This window comes from Leptinotarsa decemlineata, unplaced genomic scaffold (assembly GCF_025532065.1).
Source record: "Leptinotarsa decemlineata unplaced genomic scaffold, Ldec_3_MD MMD2_tig00000133_RagTag_RagTag, whole genome shotgun sequence".
Classification (NCBI taxonomy): Eukaryota; Metazoa; Arthropoda; class Insecta; order Coleoptera; family Chrysomelidae; genus Leptinotarsa; species Leptinotarsa decemlineata.
Window position 1 is genome coordinate 2,114,021 of NW_027412542.1, and position 23,868 is coordinate 2,137,888.

At 35.8% G+C, this 23,868-nt stretch overlaps 1 protein-coding gene across 1 annotated transcript in view; it reads left to right on the plus strand.

Annotated features, from left to right (window-relative positions):
- LOC111506882 (uncharacterized) overlaps nucleotides 1-23,868 on the plus strand; it is a 51,846-nt gene that overhangs the window by 16,957 nt on the left and 11,021 nt on the right. The window contains exons 7-12 of the mRNA XM_074172437.1: nucleotides 743-908; nucleotides 3,426-3,647; nucleotides 6,776-6,921; nucleotides 10,186-10,370; nucleotides 11,707-11,874; nucleotides 22,004-22,244. Of these exons, the coding sequence (XP_074028538.1) occupies nucleotides 743-908; nucleotides 3,426-3,647; nucleotides 6,776-6,921; nucleotides 10,186-10,370; nucleotides 11,707-11,874; nucleotides 22,004-22,244 (1,128 nt within the window). The remainder of the gene's footprint in view (nucleotides 1-742; nucleotides 909-3,425; nucleotides 3,648-6,775; nucleotides 6,922-10,185; nucleotides 10,371-11,706; nucleotides 11,875-22,003; nucleotides 22,245-23,868) is intronic.

The following is a 23,868-nucleotide window of genomic DNA, read 5'->3' on the forward strand; positions in this document are numbered from 1 at the left end:
CATCTACAGCTCCACAAACCTCAGGAAATCCTGCCAAATTATGAAAAGATTTCATTACGTTCCCTGTATTGTCGGGCCATCGAACTAATACATCAAATTTTATTTCGTTTACGGCAGCAGTAACTATGTGAACACATCTGCATACGGTCATTTTTGATACTCCATGCATATCACATACTCCATGGTATTGCCCTCCGTTTCCAAACCAATATCTTGAAGAAGACTTTGACAGTGTTGTCGACTAAGTCTGAACCTTTCCCCAAATTCTCCGTCTGTCAGTATGACAAAGGTACTTCTCTCCCGATAGCGATATACTGCACGACCATTTTCGTTTTCACTATCGACAGTCGAATTATAGATATACGCTCACGATGAAAGACTTCACTACACTAGTACGCTCAATCTACTTATCAATTAAGATAGGTAGAAAATTGTCTACAATTGTCAACAATTGTATAACACGACCTGTACAAGTCTTTTTTTTTGTGACACGAAAAGATACTACAATTGTAGAGAAAGTCCCGTAATTACCAGTGCCCCACTAGTTACTTTATCTTACAGAATATCTACACTTGTATAATTTATTCATACACTTGTTAGACTTGAAGTGGTTGTGTTATAGGCCCCTGGCCGTTCCCCTATCCGCCACCTGAGTACGCGCCCGATAGGTAGCCCAACCCACGGGTACTTTAACTTTAACATATTTCTGGAGTTCCTAACATATTTGTTTCTCCTATTCTAGTTGTACTGCCATTCCGGATCTCAAGACTGTCAAATTAGACCAGACGCAGGTTTCATTTTGCCACCTGTGATTTCATCACAAATCAACACCCGTGGAAAATTCTCATTCAAATATGGAAAAATTGAAATAAGAGCTAAGCTTCCACAAGGGGACTGGATATATCCAGGTAATAATGCTTTCAGTAATTCTGTAATAAAATAAGTATCAACTACAGCTTTTCCTGTGGTCAATAATTTTATAACTCAGAAGTGATATTCCAATTGACTATTGAGACTATATTCTAATATCAATTCATTGATACCAGATAATAGGGATTACAAAGCTCTACAAAAAATTTTTTTTGTGTTGCCCTGGATATTTTTGCAAATTTTTATGTTTTCGAGTGCCTAAATCACGAATATATTTATGAAAGTACTGAATGTGCTCTATTTTTTATGATTTCTACGTATCTTGTATTTTTAATAATAATCGGCTTGTTAGTAAAAAAAAAATATTTTCTCAGTCATGATTAGGCTTCTGCGAAACTTCTTTGCGCGTACAAACATCACGTGATCCCCACTTCTCGGACTCCTTGCTCTGCAAAACAGCTGAGAACTCAGTTATTTGATAATATTGAAGTACTAACACGGAAATCTGGATAAGTTGTTATATGTTAATATTTTGTTTCAATTGTTGAGTGTCCGTTCTAATATATATTTATCTTGTCTTTTTAAACATGAGTTTATCACGAAGGAAGTGCAAATATAGTAGTGATTTGTTCTGTTATATTTGTGGTATTTATATATCAAAAAAACAAAAAAGAAATATCACAGACTTTGTTAAGGAAACTTATGCTGAATATTTTGGTTTTAAAATGGACAAATTAGATAAATCATGGGTTCCTAATGAAGTTTGTAAGTCTTGCGTTGAGTCTTTGCGGTTGTGGAAAAAAGGAGATCGTTCTGGATTAGACTTTGGTATTCCTATGATCTGGATGAAGCCTAAGCATCATTTCGATAATTGTTACTTTTGCGTAGTAGATGCTAAAGGTTTTAATCGAAATCAAACGTGGAGATATCCAGACTTACAGTCTACAAAATGTCCTGTTTTACACAGTGAAAATCTCCCTCGGCCTATTTATGTTTCAAAAGTGATTCGCATGCCTTCAGAAACAATGATGTTGCCAAATTCATAGAAATCGAATCAGTCTACCAGTGGAAGTGAATGGGAGGATGAAACATTTACGCCAAAGTTGTTTTCTCAAAATGAACTCAGTGATTTATTACGTGATCTAAATTTATCAAAACAAGGATCAGAACTGTTAGCTTCAAGATTGGAAGAAAAAAAATTATTGGCACCGACAGTTACAATTACAACGTACAGAACGCGAGAAAGTGAGCTATTACAATTTTTTGATGAAAATGAAGGATAGGTATACTGTAATAATATTGCGAAGCTGCTTCTGGACATGGGTTTGAAAGAATACAAACCTACTGAGTGGCGTCTTTTTATTGATAGCTGTAAAAGAAGTTTAAAATGCGTCTTACTGCATAATGGAAATAAATTTGCATCAATTCCAATTGCCCATTCTACAAAACTCAAAGAAGAATATGAAAATGTCAAATTAGTTTCAGAAAAAATCAATTACTCGGAGCATCAATGGTCGATCTGTGTGGATTTAAAAATGGTTTATTTTTTACTTGGTCAACAAAGTGGATACACGAAATACCCTTGCTTCATTTGTATGTGGTACAGTAGAGCAAAGCAACGTCATTGGGAACAAGATGTTTGGCCTGAAATAAATTCTTTAACTGTCGGTAAAGCTGATGTAATAAGAGAGCCGTTGGTGAGCAGAGACAAAATTATACTTCCACCATTGCATATTAAGTTAGGAATGATAAAGCAATTCGTAAAAGCTTTGGACAAGGAAGGAGATTGTTTTAAATATATTTGTAGAAAATTTTCAAAACTTAGTATGGAAAAGTTGAAAGGTGGAATATTTGATGGTCCTCAAATACGGCAATTGATGAAAGACACTGATTTTATTAAAGTTATGACTGATCCGGAAAGTAAAGCTTGGGAAAGTTTTGTGTTAGTAGTCGAAAATTTCCTAGGTAACCATAAAGCACCAAATTATGAAGAAATTGCACAAAATATGCTGACAAACTTTCAGATTCTAGAAGCAAATATGAGTATCAAGTTACACTATATTCGCAACCATTTGGATAAATTTCCAGATAATTCAGGAAATTATAGTGAGGAGCAGGGAGAGCGGTTCCACCAGTATCTAAAAGTAATGGAAGAAAGATATCAGGGTCGTTGGGATTGTCACATGATGGCCGATTACTGCTGGTCTTTGAAAAGAGATTGTCCTCTGAAAGGAAAAGCTCTTAAAAGGCGTTTCATGGAAATATAACATGTTTTCGAAATTTCCGTCTCTATTTACTTCAAAGTATCATATTTTTTTTCAAATAAAACTGAAATTATAAATATATCTGTTATTTCGTTTCTTGTTTTCGAATTTTTCTAATGTAAAATGAAAATAAATATTTAAAAGAAAACGAGAGCAAATCTTACAAAACTATTGATAATTTCATGAATTGTGAGTATAAATACACCCAAAATCAATCTTATATCTAGGGCAACAAAACCACTGTAGACCAGTGTTATCACATTTCAGATAAATTTCAAGGTTTTTTTTCAGAACTCTACCTCAATTCTGTGAATGAAGAATACGGATCTGGTTATGACTCAGGACAAATAAGAGTCGCGTTTACTGAAGGAAATGAGGGATCTGATAATGTTTTACGGGGCGGAGTTATTCTAGGATCAAGCACCTCCGCTAGGAGCTTTGGAATGAATTCAATTGAGAAAAGTAAACGTTGGAGCAATGAGTTCCATAGATTTGCTGTAACTTGGAAACCAGGTGACATTTCGATTGATTTTTATCATTTACATCTCTACGAAATATGACTACAATTAAAGGATCAAAAAAGAATATTTCCAGGGACAGACAAATCTTGTCAAAATCATAGATTTGAAATAATGAATCGAATATTATGTTTCGAAATAGTTTGGTCGAGAATTGATATTGAATGTGATGATGAAAATCGAGTAGTTTTTGTAACCATTCAATATATAGCAGAAATTGAATGCAATTATTCGCAATAACATTCCCACCTCATATATTTCAACTTGGTTTCTTTTAAAAGATTTTTCATCAAAAATATCAGGCTGTTTGGGTTCATACCAAGTTGTATATGAATTATGGTGAGAATAATTTCACAAAATGAATTCATTCAACACCCAAGAAATTAACGATTACTATTATCAAATATATTTTTGAAAAAATCACTCCATTCTATCTAGTAGGAAGTTGGGATGTTTAATGAATCCATTTTCATAAATCCCATTACATTATCTATCACTTGGTATGAACCCAAACAACCTCAGGATCTGAGAACAATAAAAAAAGGTGAAAATATATAGGGTGTTCTATTTCAAAAACACTCAATCACCCATTCTTTGAAAATCCTGTATATTGATGGTGATTTTCGAACATGGGTTTCATTCTTCAACTTTTGAAACATTTTTTCCAACTGAAATATGGAAGCAGCTAGTTTCTAACTGATACATCGAAGCATCAGTTTACTATGAAAGTAAACTTTTTGTGACAGAATACTAATTGAAGAAGAAAATAAATTGTATGTAGGTAATATAAGTTTTGTCCATTTCAGAAAATGTTGCACTCTCTACATTGATGCTGTTCAATTCAAAGTTTGTGCCTCTTTTCAGCTTTATTCTATATGATGTCGGTCGGTAGCCAGGCGGTTCAACGTGGGTGCTTTGTTTACTCATTTGAATTGACTGCCGTGTTGGTCGGTGGTTCAAGCCCTAGTCTGAATGATCTGTTTTCATTTGTTATCGTCCAACCCGTGTTAGGAATCACACGTTAAAAGGCAAGACCTCATTAATCCTTAGCTCGCACAAGTTTCGACTTCTGAGGGCTGCGGTGTGCGACAGCTGGCTAACGGAAACACAGACAGACAGACAGATGTCGTTAAGCGATTTCAGGACAATTGTTGATGGTTTAAAACGTATTGGAAATAACAAAAAGCTCGAAAAGTTGGATTTTAACGATCGACAGAAATTGTCACCTTTCGAAGTCTGTTCTTCTTTACTTTTGTGCAATCAGAACGATCTTTTTTTGGGTCGGATCGTCACGTGATGAAAATTGAATCCTTTACAATAACAGGAGACGTTCAGTGCAATGGATGGACACCGATAAACCTCCCAAGCACTTTTCAAAGGCGAAAATCCAACAAACAAGACCGTGGCTACTGTATAGTGGTCAGCGGCTGTTGCGATTCACTACAAATTTCTGAAACCAGGCCAAACCATCACCACAAAGTCCTATTGTGAGAAAGTTGACGAAACTCGACAACCTGATTACTTACTGAAGAAGCTTAAACCATTCTCTACGATTAGCAGCTTTACTACAAGAAACAGTTCAGTTCTAGTCATCCCCAAACACAAATCTTCCATCTTCACCCGCTGCTTCTCATATAATGCACCCAAATATTATAATCAACTACCCTGCGAATTTCGATCATACACCATCGTAAACTTTAAACTGAAGACTCATTTATCTCATTAGCCTCTTGTCCGTTCCCGACCTTGGCATTTCTAAAATGAATTTTGTAAAGTAAAGCAATAAATAAAATTTTTTGATATTGTTAACTCGACTTGTGTTCGTATTATTTATTTATAGTTTCTCCCAGTTTGAGTTGAAAAACAGCCTTGGCTGATACTCCGCCTATTCACCATATACTGGAAGTTTTTGCTTTGTTTTTGTTATTGTTCCTGTATACTGTTTCATTTTATTTTTGTCTATTCCATTTGTATTTTTATGGTTGATAAAGACGTATTATTATTATTAAGATTATTATCATCATTTTTTTTTTCACCGTAGTGTACGCTGGTCAGGCCCTATCCCCCAAAGCCCCGACACATTCGGGAGGGCGCGTCAGCATTCACACACCGTGGGGTAAGTGATCATTGGATCCGAAAATCATGTGCCCTGAGCAAGCGCAGTGAGCCAAGAATGATAGCCTTCTGAATCTGCGCGGCTAAGATTTCTGCCTTAGTGCGGCAAGCCGGTATGATTTTAAGATTCGAGAGTAGAGAGGACATCATTCCACCAAGGACTCCAATAATCAGAACACCCATCTTGATATAGTGATCTGGATAGAGTCTGCGGAGTTTGAAGAGAAAATCTCGATATTTAATCCGTTATTCCTCCTCTTTTCTGACGATATTCGTCTCGCCAGAAGCTGAAAACTCCAATTTCGCATGAGCTCATCTTGCATTTGCTCAGATGCCTTGCGGTACCCGACAAAATAGTGAGATGCATTGAACAACTGATACCACTTTGGCGAGCTCGCTTTATCATAACATCTGGTCAAGCAAGAGTCTAAACAAGGTGGGTCACTTTCAGAAGGGGTGTATATCAGGGACATTCCCTCCGTCTCCTTCTTTTCTACATCTCACTATTGCCATTATCCGTTGCCTGCCGGTATTGACGAGACAACGCTCGTCCGCACGATTCAGAAATCACCGTGCGAAACAGGAACGAAATGAACGTCGAAGTTCTGCCTCATCCACCGTACACCCCAGACCTCCCGCCAACCGACTATCATATATTCAAGCACTTCGATAACTCTCACCGGTAGAACCTTCACCAGGCTAAAATGGCCTTTGTCGACTCCATCAAATCCCGAGCAATCAATTTTTATGCTGATGGAATCAATCGACTTGTGTTACGTTGGCAAAAGTGCACTGATTCAAATGGCGCTTAGTTAGATCAAACTGACTAAGAACTCATTGAGATATCACAGTTTAAAGTAGACCCATAAAAATGGATAAAACATTTGAAACAAACTATATGTGAAGAAACCGCTGAAATTCTGAATAACTAACAGGAATGTGTTGTAATACCAAAAAAATCTGTAATTATTATATTTCAAATAACATTTGTGTTTTTCCACCCAACAGATAATATCGTATTGAGTGTCGATGGAAAGGTATATGGTTCTATATATCCTCCAACTGGTGGCTTTTCATCATTGGGACAAGAGTTGAGCAATAAAAATTCCGAACGGTGGAAAACGGGTTCTGTATTGGCTCCTTTTGACAAAGAGGTAACGTATCAGCCCATTTTGGAAAGATATAAGTATGAAAGAAACGGTGATAATATAATACGTATTGAGTAGGTCTGAAAAATTCTTGCTCCCATGAAGACAATGTACCATAAGATGGTTTATCCGAAACAGTTCTTATAAAAGTCTGCGAAAGCATATATTTACCTCTTATGTGGTAGCCACTATTTGCAAAATACTAAGCCATAAATACAATTGATTAGGATAACTTTTTTTGCAATGCACATTTTGGAATATTTGTAAAATTCTTAAATAAATTGATACAGTTATCGTTTAAAGTACTTAATATAAATACACTTTGTCTTTTACACTAAGTAATTTGAACGAATTGTTTGAAAGTTATCACGATAGGGCAGTAAGCCTATACGCGTCGCGTCTACTGTAATATGACGGGGTAAGATGCGCGGGGTAGAGGGGCGGTCTAAGCAATGAAACTCCAGCGCCAAGAACGCGACCCAAACACGGTTAGACGCTTGAGGCAGACGTTGTTGACGGTTGTATTTGTTTTGAGAAGTTTTTTCAAATGTAACAGAAATTGATTCTTATGTAGTGCAGTTGGCGTATTTTTCATTCACTGTTTTTTTTAAGTGAAAACATCAAGTTTCGTGACAGACCATTTCAAACAAATAGTTACAATATTTTTATCAACCCAAAACTTTAGGTTTCCAACTTCAAAACTGACATAATTCAATCTTTGAACTCTAATTTTTCTCCCTTGGGGGTGGAAAATCCTGATTCGGTTTCTTGATGCTTATTTACACCATACAAAAACCTACCTGCATATTTCAAGATTATGGGTTCACTAACTTCGCCTGTAGGTTATACCAGTGTCAGTCAATCAATAGATAACCACTTATACAATGTTAGCTGTTTCCCGTTGTTTTACCCCTGTTAACGTAGGAATCTACTTTGTGTGTTATTCTATAGGTCATGATCTATCTAAATACCAACTTACATTTGAACTCGCTGAGCTGTTTAGGCGCGAAAAAGTAAAAAACGTAAATACATTACAGTATTTCATCTTCACAAACTTCACGGCCCTATAATATCAGTAGAAGAAGGGTTTTTAGGATTACCAATGTATTTTATTTTAATCCTTCCAGTTTTTCTATGCTGATGTTACTCAATATTGTATGAGTGGGTACCTATTGACATTTTTATATTAACATACATTGATGAATAAATTATTATAAACAAGTTGAATGTCCTATTATCTATTACAACATATTGAATTATTATTTCACTTAATTATCTACTTTTGATTAAGTATCAATTTATTCAATAACACCTGTATCCGTGTAGTTATAGAATTGCCTATCAAGACGCCCACGAATTCCTTCGATATCTTTTAGAAGGTTTACATGAGGACCTCAACAAAATTACTGAGAAACCTGAACCAATCTTAACTGAGATTGACGAAAAATTGAGCGATAACGGAAAAGCACAAGAGTCCTGGCAGAGATATTTGAATATGAACAACTCCAAGATTGTAGACAATTTCGTTGGTCAATTAAAATCCACTATGAAGTGCACACACTGTGGACAGTCATCAGTAACCTTTGATCCTTTCTGGGATTTGTCCCTTCTCATACTACAAAGATCTGGCCAAGTGAGTTTGTCACATTGCTTGGATTCTTTCACAAGAGAGGAAACTCTGGATGGAGATGAAAAACCAATGTGTTCGAGGTGCAAGCAAAGGAGAAAATGTACAAAGGCCTTATCAATCTATAAGTTTTCCCGTATTTTAGTAATTCATTTGAAAAGATTCTCTCCGACGGAAAGGTTCAGTGGCAAATTGAATGTTTCCATTGACTTTTCTTCAGATGGATTAGATATGAGCAGTTATGCAGCAGAGAATGTGGCTCCTTGTCATTATAATCTATATGCACTTTCAAATCACAATGGGACTACTTACAACGGACATTACACAGCATATTGCAGACACCCATATAGTGGCACATGGCATGAATACAACGATTCACAGGTGTTCCCAATTTCGCCAAAATGAATTGTGAGCAATGAGGCATATGTCCTCTTTTATGAACAGGAGGGAACGAAGCAGCACCTTTGATGTGTTTTTTTTCTTCTTTCCTTTTTTTTTTCTCCTTTCCTTTTTTTTTCTTCTTTCCTTTTTTCTTAATAATCGTAGTTCTTTGAATTAATTTGTATTTCTAGTTGTGTCACAAGTTGTTTATAGGTGGATATTCATATAGGTCAAAGGTTTTGTCTTCATTGACATAGCCCTGTGTGTGTGTGTGTGTGGTTTGAATGTTTTGGTTTTGGGAGAACCGATTAGCCAGACTGTTTCAAAAAAATCTATTTGAAAGTTACATTGATTAGAAGCTCAAACATACATTTTTCAACCTCGTTTTTGCTTTTTCCAATTTCGTTTCTATTTATTTTTGTAATTCTTTTTTCTTTATTATCTTTTTGCATTTTCATTTATATTTATTTTTGTTTTTCTTTTTAAATACGTGTTTTTTACATTTGTTTTTCATTTTGATTTCATGCATTTATTTTCCTTAAGAATTTTGTTTTTTTTATTATTTTTTTATATTGTTTCAGATAGATTTTTTTCCTTTTTAAATCCATTTGTACAATGACATCCCTATGATATGGTAAAGCATTGAGATAAGCTAGCTCATTACACTGGCCATTAGCTAAAGAGCGCTGTTACCCCGATTTCCGCCCTCTATCTCAAAAACTATTCAACGCATAGAAAATATTGGGAAACAAAAGTTGAAGGAAATTCAATCCTCTACAATATTTATATCAAATACAAATAGCGAATGATCCATAGGAAACGAGACATTTACAAAAAGTGTGCATAAAATCGATTCTTGTGACCTTAGATTTTAATAGTCATATATATCCTAACATTTATAGGATTTGAGACAACTTGAAAGATGACAATATACATGTTTATATGACTTTTTAGATGGGTATCTCAAAGTCCGAGTATACTTAACTAATTCTCACTAAGATGACTGGACCATGAAATCTAGTGGAATCAACGATTGCATTTATATCCGTCATAATATAACATCTATAGATGTTAACACGATTGAATTTATCTTGAATAAAATGTCGTGTATGCTCACTTTTCTCCATCAACAGAAACAGAAATCGTGTAATGAAGTTATACTCTTCTACTTATATCTCAATAAAGTATATACTTGAAGTATAGTAAATGTCAATCAATTTTTCATTACATCTGCTGTATTTATATTTTGCAAATTTTTTCAGATGTTTATCACTCTGGGTGTGGGGGTTGGTGGCTTCAACATCGAAGATAGAACAGATGGAAGTAAGCCTTGGAAGAATGGGGAGAGACTGAGTATGAAAAAGTTTTACAAAGCCGCTCCCAATTGGAAAACTACCTGGAATGATAACAGTTTGATGTCTATAGATCATGTAAAAGTTTGGGCATTATAACATTATTTCCATCTTGCCATTTTTTATATGAAAAAACAATTTCAGAAAGCAATAAATTGAATTGATATCAAATCTTATTCTTTTGTTTTCAAGTTCCAGGCTGCTCGGCTCTCCAAACGAATTCATGAGTTGTTTTTTTCACGAGAAACTTCAGCTGAAACCACCGAAGGTTTTTCTTCAGAAGGAAATATATTTTTACTCCAAATTCATCAAAATACATGTATATGGGTAATATTTGAAATGAGGAAGTTACCGAAGAGTTACCTTTTTGAGTTTTATTCAAATGCAGCACTATAAAATTTTGAGCAAACTTTTATCTTATGATTTATGTCATAAAAATTGCTATTAAACTGGAGTGTCATTACAAATTGTGAATAATCGGAAGATATTCAAAACAATTTTCAATAAATTGGTGGAATTTTATATATAACAAAATGAATATAAAAAGTTTTGATCGATGAGTTTTGTATAGTAATCTGAAACACATTCAGAGATTTCACTTAAAGTATATTATGTATGTATGAACTTCTTTGCAAGAGTATATTGTTGTAAATCATGCCCTAAGGAAATAACGCCGGCCGCCATTGGTAGCCATAAACTAACTGTTACCTAGCTAAGAGCGCGCGAATGTACGATGCTCGCTGCCGCTCTAGATGTGCGAGTATAATGCTATCGACTTCGATGGAATTCCGTCGAATTTCCTACCGCATTCGATTACGATATATAAACACTTGTCATGAGCATATCGACACAGTCAAGGGGAAGTTAAAGTGCGGTACGCAAAGCGATCTAGTAAGGCGATAGACATTCGGATAATAGTTGAAGTTTTAATTGAAGTGTTTGTTGTATTTAAAGTGAAATAAAGTTAAGATTGATTATTGTTCAGTGTAGTTGTCAATTATTGATAAACCCACGGGGAAAAACATAACATTTGGTGTCAGAAGTGTCATAAATTGGTTCCTCTTTTTCTCCCAACATGACGCGACATATTACACACCATCCATGTTGTTAACCATCAATAGATGGATTGTGTGGCAGTCCTTTCGATGAATCTCAAGAGCTACATCTTTCAGAGTATGTGAATGACCTGAAGGAGAGACTGAAAATTGTACACGAATTTGCCAGGACCAAATTACAGTTTTCCAGGATGAACATGATATTTGATAAAAAGTAGCTGCCAGGGAGCTTCAAGAAGGGCAATGCAATGTAGCTCTACCAACCCCAACGTTGGAAAGGTTTGTGTTGCAATTTGCAGACACCATGGCAAGGACCCTATTTGGTAACCAAAAAGATAAACGATCTGGTGTACAGAATCTAATTGTCACCCAAAAGCAAGCCTGACGTTGTCCACAAAGAGAGGCTGATCCCTTACATGGTCGTGATCTCCCATCCTGGAATGTTGTTTGGGGCGAACAACCTCAGGAAAGGGGGTAGTGTTGTAAATTATGCCCTTAAGGAAATAATGCCGGCCGCCTATGGTAGCCATAAACCAGTTGTGACGTAGGTAAGAGCGCGAGAATAATGCTACCGACTTTGATGGAATTCCGGCGAATTTTTTACCGCATTCGATTACGATATATAACCGCTAGCTACGAGCATATCGACATAGTCAAGTTGAAGTTACAGAGCGATACGTTGAAAAAATTAAAATCAAAAATCAAAAAAATTTATTCGCACTCGCTACCTAGCAGCCTTCCTTAGGATAGATGTACTTGTCAAATACATTGAACAAAATATAATAAAACAAAAAATAATTAAATGTCACAAGCACTAATAGTTCTGAAGAACAGACAAACATGTGTAACTCTCAGACAAGTAAATCAAAAATCATCATTCAGGAATTCACTGATGGAGTAATAGGCTTTTGCACACAGAAATGTTTTCAATTCTTTTTTAATTTTTCATGGTCTAGTTTTTTGAGTTGTTGTGGAAGTTCATTAAATATCCCTATACCTGCGTAGTGCGGAGATCTTTCAAATGTCTTCAAATTATGCTTTGTAACTGAAAGTGCATCCGCGATCTAGTGAATATTTGTTGTATTTGAAGTGAAATGAAGTTAGGTTTGATTATTTTTCAGTGTAGTCAATTATTGGACAACCCACGGGGAAAAACGTAACTATATTTCCAAAATGTCCATTAAAAATGCTAGATCTTAAATACCACTAATATACACTAATACTGCTCTTTAAACTTTTTAGTTTTTTATTTGTATAGTGAAGATAATAAAGTTCACAGTTCTTGATTGATTTCGCCTTTGCGAATGTGTAGATCCCTGCTAATAAATTCATTCCGAATTAACTGATAGTTTGTCAACTTCATGACATTTTAACATATTTCATTCCTCATATTTCATTTCTCAATCATCAACGAAAGTCAAAACAAAAATGCCAACATGGAAATAACCTGGTTTTGATCGATTTTTTCAAATCCAACAATTTTGACTTATGAAGATGATCACTTGGTGATCGAAACACGTGTCGAAGTGTTAAAATAGCGATTTGGTGTTAGGGTAAAACTCCAGTAATAAATTTTGACTCCAGAATGAATGGGTGTAGTTTTGATTTGTACACTAGCTGTATTTTAATCCGCCCTTCTCCTTTCTGAATTATCTTCATTCATCTGTAGCATACAATGAGAAATATTCATAAGACAGACTCACTCTTTGTTGTGAGATTTTTGCAGAAGGTGCCAATTCTCCAGTTTCTTTATACTCATCCAGTCGTGTTTTCTGAAAATATATTTTGTGGTTCCATACAGTGAACGAATATGAAAAATGATCCACTCATGTTGTTTGACAGAAAGGTAAATAGGTCTGAAGTGAGAGGGCTCATTCCACACTCATCTGCAACCCGCGAGAAATTATTCTGGCTGATACTTATTCAAACTCGACCAAATGAATCCAACTGCCCAACCAAGTTGATTACTCAGTTTGGTGAGTGATCTTTCAGTTCAGCTGGCAAAAGTGTGATTATTGCCAAATACTGAAAACTTGAGAGAGTCACTTCCTGGCAACAACCCACGGCTTCCTCAAATTATTAACAAGATCAAGAAATGAAGAACTGATGTGATCTTGCTCCTTATCCGATTATACAGGGAGGACAATTGAAATATTATGCAGACTCAGTTTTGGATTTTTTGACTACTCCATGATCCATATGGGGTTCCATGTGGAACTAGAGACAGGAGACCCCTTCATTGCCATGAAAAATTTTTTACGATGAAAGGGCACCTGATATCTCAAAGTAAGTGAGTGGGTTCGGCTGAAATACACACACATCAGAATCAGACGTCATTTTGGAGAACTTCTACCTCCACCCATGAAACCTCAACCCCTCATCTGGCAGGAATGTTCAAACGCTCACCGTTGAAGAACGAGATGCAGAGGTTTCTGCCACTTCAAAAGAAATACAACAGATCTGAAGATTCTTTCACAGTGCATGACAATATTTCAAATGATCATTTTCAAGTTGCTAAAACACTAATTTGTAGATAATTTTCCTCAAGGGCTACTGTGGAGGTTCAAAATATGTTTTTCTTCCCCAATATTGTAACTATTTTTTGGTGCAGCTCAGAAGCTACCCTATTCGTCCATGTCATCCAATGTCTCCTAGACAAAATTTTGTCTTCGAATTGCATGAAATATTTCCCTGTCCCTTTGATGAATTGCTTGCTGTCATTCAAATACATGATCTCATATAAGTAGCCCTGTATTTTCTCTAGGGTGCTTTTTGCTCTGTTGAAGCAGCATTTTCATTCTCAAACAGTCCGTTTTTGAATGTTTCTCAGGGCGAGATTTTAGTTGTCTTTTCCGTACTCCTAATGTTTCTTATTGACCCTTTCTTGATCTGATTCCATACCAAAGATTTTTATACCCTGCAGTTTGTATTCTCATTCACTTCAAACAATTATATAATTTTCATCACTTTTATGAAGAAGTAGAATTACAAGTGTCTGTCAGGAATTTTTCTTCAAAATTGCCTGTATTCCAAAATCGATCCACTAATCAGCAAATTATTAGTCAATATACCCAAAAAATCATTGCAATGAAATGAAAAGAATCATAGCACGCGTCTACGATCTTAATATACTGAAGTCATTCATTAGATGTATTCAAAATGAAATCTGATTGTTCACAAGATAGTTTATATCATATCAAATATTAACGTTCTTTGTGCGTCATATACTATTTACAAAACAAAAACACAGGTTTTTCCTAAGGATTTGGGTATCACTCATCAGATTATATTTTATCTTTTTGAGTGTTTAGGTGCACGTGAAAGTGAATTCATCTAATGCATATTGAGGGTTATTTTATGCTCGAAATTATAAAGGACTATGATAAAATAAATAACTGAGATAATACATCGAAGTGAATAATGTTCAACTAGAAAAATGAACTTCACCATCTTACAATATCACAATATCACATGTTTTGAACAGATATACCTAATTGAAAATGTATTCAAATTACGCTTTGCTTTCATGAAATTAACGTTTTTCATCACCAGAACATCCAAAATAGAACAATCAACAAGTCAAGATGATCTGAACAGCATATGTCTCAGCTGAACAGATGATAAAATATATAGAATCACAACCTGACAACAATGTTTTCATTTCAATGCAATAGTATTTTCGAGAATTTAGTGCCTACTATTATGAAATTTCTGTTTCAAGTAGAATTTATGAAAATCATTAATTCACGATGAAATTTTCACGAAAATAGCGAAACTGAAAGAAAACATTTGTGGTGATGAGATAGAAAACTCAGAAATGAAAGGTTTCTTCAGACAAAGCTGCAACTGTAGCCCAATCTTAGACTCGATAACTAAAGTTACCGCCACACTACAACGATAATGAACATCGCAGATTGAAGCAATGACGTTACAGATATCCAGACTTTACACCCCACTGTTAGCAAAAATTTTCTAATCTAAATAAATGAACGTTAAACGTTCAATCCAGTCTCAGATATACCTACACAGTAGGTTGAATGGACTACCGCCAATCAGAAAACAACTGCTCCCCTGGATAATACCACGAAGGGCGTTGGATTATATCTGACAGGTGTCAGTGCAGGAATCTTCACAGAAAATTTCCTGGATATGCAATTGGCAATACAACTGAAAGAGTAGACGTTCAATTTTGGAACGGGCACACTTGCAGATCGGTTTCAGGTTCATTAGCCACTCGTCAGTGCAAGATAGTGGCCATCATCGGGCTAAAGTCAATGATATTCCATAATCGTAAATTGGAATTCTTTCAAGAGTACTTCATTCCTCTTCCTAAATTGGATCGAACAACAAAATGTTACTTCATCTAGTGGACGAGGTACTAACCAACTGCATATCCGAAATTTGCCCGATTCCTCTGAATAAGGAAGAAAAACTTTCTTATTAGTTAGTGGCCTATGCTTGAAGACTGGCAGTAAACAAATCTAAAGAAATGAACTTTAAACGTTGAAGCCAGTCTGGGATATACCTACACAGTAGGTTGAATGGACTGACGCCTATCAGAAAGCAACTACTCCTCTGGCTAATACCACGAAGGGCATTGGATTATATCCGACAGGCGTAAATGCAGAAATCTTCACAGGACATTTTCTGTGACGCCTGTCGGATATAATCCAACGCTCTTCGTGGTATTAGCCAAGGGAGTAGTTGTTCCTGATAGGCGTCAGTCCATTCAACCTACTGTGTAAGTATATCCGATACTGGCTTGAACGTTTAAAGTTCATTTCTTTAAATTTGCCTGTCTTCAAGCATAGCCCACTGACTAATAAAAAAAAATTCTAATTGTGAGCGACTTCAATGTCCCCGGATTCATAGTCAATCATAATTATATTAAGTGTAAACTTTCAACGAACATGTTATTAAATCATTACTGCAAAAGAATAAACTTAGAATATCTTAGTATCAACTATTTTAGTTGCAGTTGAGACATTTGGAGATTGCAACCAATGAAGACCACGGCAGAACCCAGAAATCAACCAAAACATAGTTAGTGATGTTGCGAAATCGAATAATCGTTTTCTAGATTTATTTATAACTAACTCCAGATGTTTTTTATGAAAAAAAGGTCACATTTTGTTCGTGAATAACATTACTCATCATGCAAACATTTGAGCATTGACTCAAGAGTTGCTCAGATTTGTTGGAATACTAAAGAATTCAAAAAACAAGAAGTTTTTTGGTATCCAGATAATCCAGTTCGACCTAGATGAAAGTACTGATGGTATAAAACTGCAGTATCACTATTTTTCGGATTTGATTGCCATATAATTTTCGAATTTCTTCCTGACGTTTCGCCGGCGCAAGTGACTATCTTCTTCAGAGGATTATGCATCCTGAGTTATCTTCGATAACTGGATATCACGGCTTCAAAGAGCGTGTTTATGTTGACTTAGGTGGTGTTGTGTGCTAATACCATAAATTGCATAAAGCGTGTTTATGTCGACCCAGGTAGTTTTGTGTGCAGAAACCTGTACCTAGATTGGGTAGATCTCTATTGCCCCTCATACAAGTCGGTTGAATTCGGTCAGAAATTCCTTCAATGCTGGAAGTCGCTTCCAATACCGCGATATCTTCCATTTTTGGATTGATTTGCGAGTTTGTTGCGTCAAATAACAAACAACACAAAAAATAGGTACGTGAAAAAACAGAAAGTGTTACAAATGCTATCCAAGGACAATGGGGGATGTTCCTCAATTTGGGTTATTACAGCAAATGCAAGTTTGAACAGGATAAAGTTGAGTTTAATTCACTTCGTGAATTTGTTTTGTTTCTAATTCACATATTGGCTACAGCGCCTATATCATGTTGAAATAATTTATACGTACCTAGATATTCTACTTTAAAAAAGGAACATTATCTTTATAAATCAACAATTAAGGCAAAATAAAAATTTTAGTTCAATACCACCTCCACAAGCCACATAAACAACAGTTGTTTTGTTATTTATTTATATAGACGAAGATAGGTTAGGTGCACAAAATGTCATGTCACAGAATGTCTCGGAACTCGGAACATAAGTAAACAGACCAGCACGCCTCTTATGTCATCTTTGTTTGTCTCATACAGGTAACAGATTCATTGTCCTTTATTAGCTATAACCGATGTTGCCAAATGGTGGAATAGAAACGAATCCCTTTAAATGTTGAATGCATTATTTCATTTCTCTTTTTCAAGTACTTAAATAATTTTTTAAAGAAAAAGGTTGAAATGATAAGTTTAAAATGCGTTGTTTTAGAACTCTTTCATGAAAACTACTTGATTTTCGTCAGGAGGAACATTCCCCATCACGTTGCATTCGGTCCGGAATGATCATCACGTTTCATGAGTTTTCCCACACAAACTCCGCACAGACGTGCGCATTGTTGGGCAACGGACTATGTCATCTAGACTTAGACACTTTAAGTAGTACAATGATTTCTCAATTTCTTTGTTGCATAACAGCCAATAGGGACGCATGGTCTCCTACTTGGCAGAAATTGGCATTCCAGCTGATCTCTATCTTCACACGATTGTCAATGACAGTTCAACATATCATGCACGACAATGATATTTTCGCAAACTTCCATCTTCAATGTGACACCCAATGACACTCCAACTAGGGTTCCACCCCCAATCTACCCCACACCACCCGTTGAACCCTCATACAACATACAAAATACATCTGACCGTGTCGCCTCCACCAAGCATCAACTGTTTCTCGATATCAAGTGGGTAATTTCTGTCACCCAGAGGGATAGTGTACATAGTCCTTTTTCAAACAGGTTCACGGCAGTTCGATTCCTGTTGATGAAACTCTTCAGAAATCGGAAATGACAGCACATGAAACTGTATGGGGTTTTAGGACCACCAGAAATCGTATGAGATTTTGAAGCCAGCAAAACATTATTCAGAATGTCTAGTTCATCGCCAAGCATATATGGCGATGAAGTGACCTAGAAACCTCATAAATATACTACTGTCCAAAATCTTTCAATAACTGGAAGACAGGCAATGATTTGAAAAAAATTGAGGAAACTTTCGACAGCGCAGTTGAGAACCTGGGTGAGGTTTGCATTGAAGAAAAATTTTCGTTATTTCTTAATATTCTGAAGAATATTGAACTTTTTACTTGAAAACATTTTCTATTTCTCTAAAACTTTCGTTTACGTGACAAAAATATAAACTGTGGCCATTGCGTTTCGAGTTAATGAGAAATTCACACTTTTTGGCGGGCACAATAAAATTATCTAGCGACCCTACCCAGCTCCGCACGGGTGCAATGCTGATACTAAACATAAATTCACCCACCGGAAATTCAATGACTTAAAGAAACAGTGATGAAAAGATAATTTTGTTTAATGGAGGCGCCTTTTTATCCCGCGGCTGGCTCCCCAGGTGAAATATTCAAAAAATATTTCTTGTTGCACATCTATAATATAAAACGAACCTGCATACAAAAATTTCAGCCACTGAAAATACAGAGTGTAACTAAATAAGTGTTAAACATTTAAGGGGGTAATTCCTCATCGAAAAAAAGATAGGATCTTTCATATAAAGAAATTTCATTGGAACATCCCTTGTTAAGATACAGCCCCTTGAAAGTGGTACATAAAATTTGTATAACAATGTTTTCACAAGCACTGAAAAAGTAACAATATTGAAATCAACCTGACGTTTTGTACTACCAAAAAGACACTTAGCCAGAAATTCATATGGTTTAGCCCATGGTTGTAAGGGGTGGAAAACGCAACCCCTAAAATTTATTTCGTCTAGACGAATGCGTATTTAATGCCTGAAGGTAGAAATATTGAACATTTACTATGATTTCTACATGTTGTGTGTTTTGTTGTTAATAAATTAGTTGCGTTCATTACCCTTAAATCGTTTAATGTATAATAAATCCAGTTCGCATTTATGACGATGTATCTCTGTAGTTGTTCGTAAAATAATTTTTTGCTGCGAACTGGTTTATTTTGGGCAAAAAACCCAAGAGACGTTTTTTGTTTGGAATGAAATAGGCTATCGGAAATACATTTTTAAATGGTAAACAAATAATGAGACAAAAAGTTACATTGGAAATAAATTTTAGGGGTTGCGTTTTCCACCCCTTACAACCATGGGGTAAACCAAATAAATTACTGACTAAGTGTCTTTTTGGTAGTACAAAACGTCAGGTTAATTTTAATATTGTAACTTTTTCAGTGATTGTGAAAAAAATTGTTATACAAATTTTATGTACCCCCTTTGAGAGGCTGTATCTTAACAAGGCATGCTCCAATAAAGTCTTTATATGAAAGATCCTATCTTTTTTTCGATGAGGAATCACCTCCTTAAATGTTTTACACTTTTTCAGTTACACCCTGTATAGCGGTACAGAAAAACAGTGATGGAATTTAACTTCATTTTGTGAACGCGCTTTTTCCCCCGCGGCTGGCTCCCTAGTTGAAATATTTGGAAATCCTTTCTCATTGCACGAACGGAACAATTAGGTATTAATTATTCAAAGAAAGTAATACAAATCATGAAATAATGAAACAATAAAAATTAATTGGCGCTCCGGGGCCACTTTATTGATTCTAGTGGCGCATTTGCTTTTTCAGTTGCAGAAAAAACCGGAAAAACCTGCAGCACCACGTCATCTGAAGATCTTGATCTGCCAATGTCCTCTCTTTCATAAAACAAAATGTAGGGTGTTTCCAGAGGCTCCAATAAATTCAAAACAGAACACTTCGTGACACGACTATCGTCAAACTTAAACCAGTTCGTTTCTTCTTTGACCAATGCGTAATAATGACCTAAGTCAACGTCAGAACCACAGTGAACAATGACTGCAATCAAAAAATCTTCAAAAGCAAACTAAACTTCTCTGAAGAGGTAAAATACCTTGGTACTATCCTCGACAGGAACCTAACATGGAACTCTCATCTACAGAGTAGAGCAAAAAGAGCATACGTGGCTTATGAGCAATGCCGGAGGACAGTGGGACGCGCATAGGGTCTTTCACCCCGTGTGGTCACCTGGATCTACACTGCAATATAATAAGACCTATGTTAACGTATGGAGCCATTGCATGGGGACCGAAAATTCTACAAGCAACGGCCATCCAAAATGTATACCAAATACAGCAAATGGATTGTTTAAACATCACAGAAGCCATGAGAACAACACCAACCTCGGCAATGGAATGAATCACGGGGCTGACCCCTCTTGATCTGTAAGTTAAGGAGGTTGCGTTAATGGCCATGGTACGATTGCGCCCGGCTGGTGTAAACCTCGAAGTAGAAATGGGTCAATTGAGGCTGTAGTACTAGTACTAGAGTGTCACCAAGATTTAGCCAAAGCCTTGGGTGACTTTGGGTGACCCTGGGAAGCTGGCGACGAAGAAATATTTGGCAATGATCAGGAAAAATCTACGCCTATCAGTAGGATTTCTGACTGGTCACTGTCAACTAAGGAAACACCTTCATTATATGGGGATGGTGGACACCCTTCTATGCAGGATGTGTGAACAGGAAGATGAGACTGTCAGGCATGCCCTGTGCGAGTGCGCGGAGTTATCGTCAATAAGAGAGTGTGTGTTCGGCGAGTCTTGGCCTACACCTGCCGATATAAAGGAGATGTCTCTCAGTGACCTGTCCACCTTCCTGGAAAGGACAGGTTGGACGATGACCTAGGGGGACAACTCCTAGGTAGGATTTACAATGGGTCACATTTGGCCTAAGTACTGTCGCCTTACACTCACCCTCCCTACTCTACAGATACAGATACAGAATGACTGCATGAAGATTATAACAGTGGTCTGCTAGATTGAAGTGTACATTTATTTCGAATTTCCGTAAGAGTTTGGTGCATCCGTCAGAGGTTGAGTTATGATTGAAGATCATCAGTGTCATTATTGGATTGGCTGGTGCCTCAGCTATACTTGTTTTTTTAACAATACACGGTTACTTTGGCGCATGTTTGGCAATACAGTTGACCATCACCTACAAATAAAATTTCAGGCTCCGAAAATATAGCGGTACGGAGGAACAGTCATGAAAAAGTAATTTTCATATGTAAACGCTCCCCTTTTACCCACTCTGGGGTGATACAGTTTGAATATTTGAAAATCCTTTCACATTTATAAATATAGATTTCTATTCATTTATATCGAGTAGAAAAATCTCATGAATATTTTATTGGTGCTGTTCGGAAGTACCTCAATTCCCAATTGATTTTTTGATTCGAATGGAATTTGATTTTATAGACAATTATTTTTGATTTGTGTAACGTAATCGGTAATTCCCACAAATATTACTACGTACATCAAAATAATGTACATCCTCATGACCGTTCTTTGATAAGTTAAAATTTAATCAGGTGAGGTGGTCGGAAATTCAATATTTTCCAATACAATATTCTTAGAATTATAAAACACATTCTCCATTCACAATTCCAAATAATTTGAGGAGTAGGAAAAGATAAACGTTCGACCCAAATGCAGTATAAAACTCCGGTTAACCTCGATGAGAAATTTATTCAGCGCTAGACGCAATCGATACCGCGATATTTTTGATTCCCAAATTGATTTGCGAGTTTTTTGAGTGTAATATCAGACAACACACACACACACACACATACAAAAGGTTACGTAACTGACACAAAGTAAATGAGAACTTAAAGTTAGTCCGTTTCGAAATGTACAACGTACTCCTTGTTGTGTCACTAATTTGTATGGTAATAAACAGTGTGAGTACTTGCAGGAAAAGTGTCACCACAGCAAGTGGTACATATGCTCCTAAGGGACAAATATGCTCGGGTGATTTGATTTTCGAGGATAGTTTTCAGAATCTGGATCTGAACAAATGGCAACACGAACAGACACTTACAGGTGGAGGGGTGAGTATGAAATTATTAGTGAAATCAATTATGGAAATGAATAGATTTGGGAAGCTGAATATACTTGAATATAATTGAATGAATGAATCGAAGAGTTTTTGTATAAGAGTGTATAATTGATTACTTACTTGTCAGGCACCAGGAAGTATCGAAAAAGAGGACATAGTACATTTGTAAAATTTGATTTATATAAAATAATTAGCCTAATAACCAACGAATACATGTTAGAGATTGAGGCCATGTAGTTCTGTCAAAATATGACATGAATGAAGGGCAACTTGCGACAAAATATGTCAAGTGTCATGTTGAAAATAGTGATACCACCTTGAGAGTGATCCACTATGGATTGAAAAAAAATTGTTTGTTGTGGAGAAGCCAATATAAAATTATATATTTCAATAATTAATTTTAATTTTTTTCAATTCAATTCATCTCTGTATAGGTTTACTTGAGTATTCAAGCAGGTACCTAAAATGTATACATATAGAAATTTCAAGTACTCTGATGAAGGAAACTACAAGAGAGACCTGCTTCCTACACCTTTCTTTAAAATTTTAGACTCAGAGAATGTTGATGGAAAACTGAATTTTTTGGTCAATTGTTTGAATAATTTATTCTATAGATATGCGCCGCTGATAACAAAAAAAAGCTCTCTGGCTCACAGACGTCTTAAAAGAGATGATGTCAATCAGGGACAATGCTATAAAACTGTATAAGTCAACAAAGTCAGCTGTGCATCTACAATACTCTAAAGATTTTGAAAATTATACAAATCGGGCCATAAGAAGGGAGAAACGAGCATACTTTGCTCACATTTATGATAACAAAAATTCTCAAAAGACGTGGAGAACTTTAAAAATCTAATAATATTTCACCGCAGAAATTTTTTGATATTCCCGATAATTTGAAAAATCCAAACGAAATCAACCAATATTTTATCAACTCCATACCTGTTAGTGATCCACCACAGGAAATACACATGTTCTATGGAAATAATAAGCTCATAGATGGGGATTTTGTATTCAGAGAAGTTAATGACCTATTTGTATACCAAACATTATTTTCTATCAAAACGGAAGCTGCAGGCTGTGATGAATTGAATATTGATTATATTAGTTTTTGTTGCTCGTATATAATATATAACCCATATTATCAATTCCTGCTTAGCAACTAATTTGTTTCCGACACTGTGGAAGAGTGCAATTGTGAAAGTACTACCAAACAAGACTAATCCAAGTATTTTCAAAGATCTCAGAGCAATCAGTATATCGCCAACCTTATCAAAAATTTTGGAAAAAGTAATGAAAGTCCAGCTAAAGGAATATCTCGAGAATATCTCAATAATACCTTCGATTCAGTCAGGTTTTCGCAAGGGACACAGCTGTACAACCGCACTCTCGCACGATTTCGACGATATAATTAGAGCCACAGATCAGAGAAATCGTTCTTGTTTGATATTATTGGATTTCAGTCGGGTCTTTGACACAATGAGCCATAAACTATTATTGAGAATTTTTATCTTATATAGGTCTCGCCGATAGTGATGTTTCGCTCTTTGGATCATTCTTGGAAAATCGTCAGTAAAAGGTCAATATAGACGGACTTAAATCCCAACATATTTCAT